Genomic DNA, 789 nt, shown 5'->3' with positions numbered 1-789 from the left:
GTTATTTTTTTCTTCTCAGATTTGGAGAACTTCTGAAAGAGAAGCCTGCAGCAGCAGCACTGCCATCACCTATTCTGCGTTCCTCTCCCATCAAGCTTGCTGTAGTAACAATGTCGGCATCACCCATGCATTCCTCTTGTGAGTTTTTTTCCATCAAGAATATTTTTGTTTTGGTAGCAACACATTTGAAGGGAAATGTATGATAATGTTCTCCCTACAATGTTTTAGGTGCTCTAAAAGAAGAAGAGACTCCAATAAGTCCAATTCTTGGCAAAAATCATGCATTGAAGGCTGTTAGAAAACGACTTTTTGAGTGCAATAAAGTTGAACCACCTTCAGATGAGAATGAGGAAGAACAGGAAACATCAGAATACGACTTAAATTTTGAGCCTGGTTCTAACAAGTGGGAGTGCGTTGATATGGAAAGGTAAAAAGTGTTATTCCTCTCGTATCCAGCAGAAACTAATAACTAATATAGCCATATTGAATTTAGACTTTATCACTTTACAGCATTTTTTACTCCACACTCTATTACACAAACATTAAACCCTAAATATCATGTTTGCAAATGTTATAGTTTCACCACATCTGAAGATAAGACTAAGGCCCCACGAAGAAAGCAAACTCCAGAGGTAGCTGGGATATTCCAAAGATTAAGAGCAATTCCCAAGTACAGTGGACTGGAGATGAGGCCCCCAGGACAAGTCAGCACAAAGATCAAAGGAGTAAAAAGGAGACAACTTCCAGGATGGTGTTGTACGAATTGTGAAGAGGTAAATAATTAAAGAG

At 38.5% G+C, this 789-nt stretch overlaps 1 protein-coding gene across 1 annotated transcript in view; it reads left to right on the top strand.

The window, feature by feature from the left end:
- LOC127750974 (uncharacterized) overlaps positions 1–785 on the top strand; it is a 4,599-nt gene extending 3,814 nt beyond the window's left edge. The window contains exons 2-4 of the mRNA XM_052273783.1: positions 20–138; positions 229–427; positions 578–785. Coding sequence (XP_052129743.1) covers positions 20–138; positions 229–427; positions 578–785 — 526 coding nt within the window. The remainder of the gene's footprint in view (positions 1–19; positions 139–228; positions 428–577) is intronic.
- The last annotated feature ends 4 nt before the right edge of the window (positions 786–789 follow it).

The sequence above is a fragment of the Frankliniella occidentalis genome, unplaced genomic scaffold (genome assembly GCF_000697945.3).
Source record: "Frankliniella occidentalis isolate FOCC.00 unplaced genomic scaffold, Focc_3.1 Scaffold300, whole genome shotgun sequence".
NCBI lineage: Eukaryota > Metazoa > Arthropoda > Insecta > Thysanoptera > Thripidae > Frankliniella > Frankliniella occidentalis.
The sequence above is the reverse complement of the archived record's forward strand: the minus strand, read 5'-3'. Positions and strand labels throughout refer to the sequence as shown.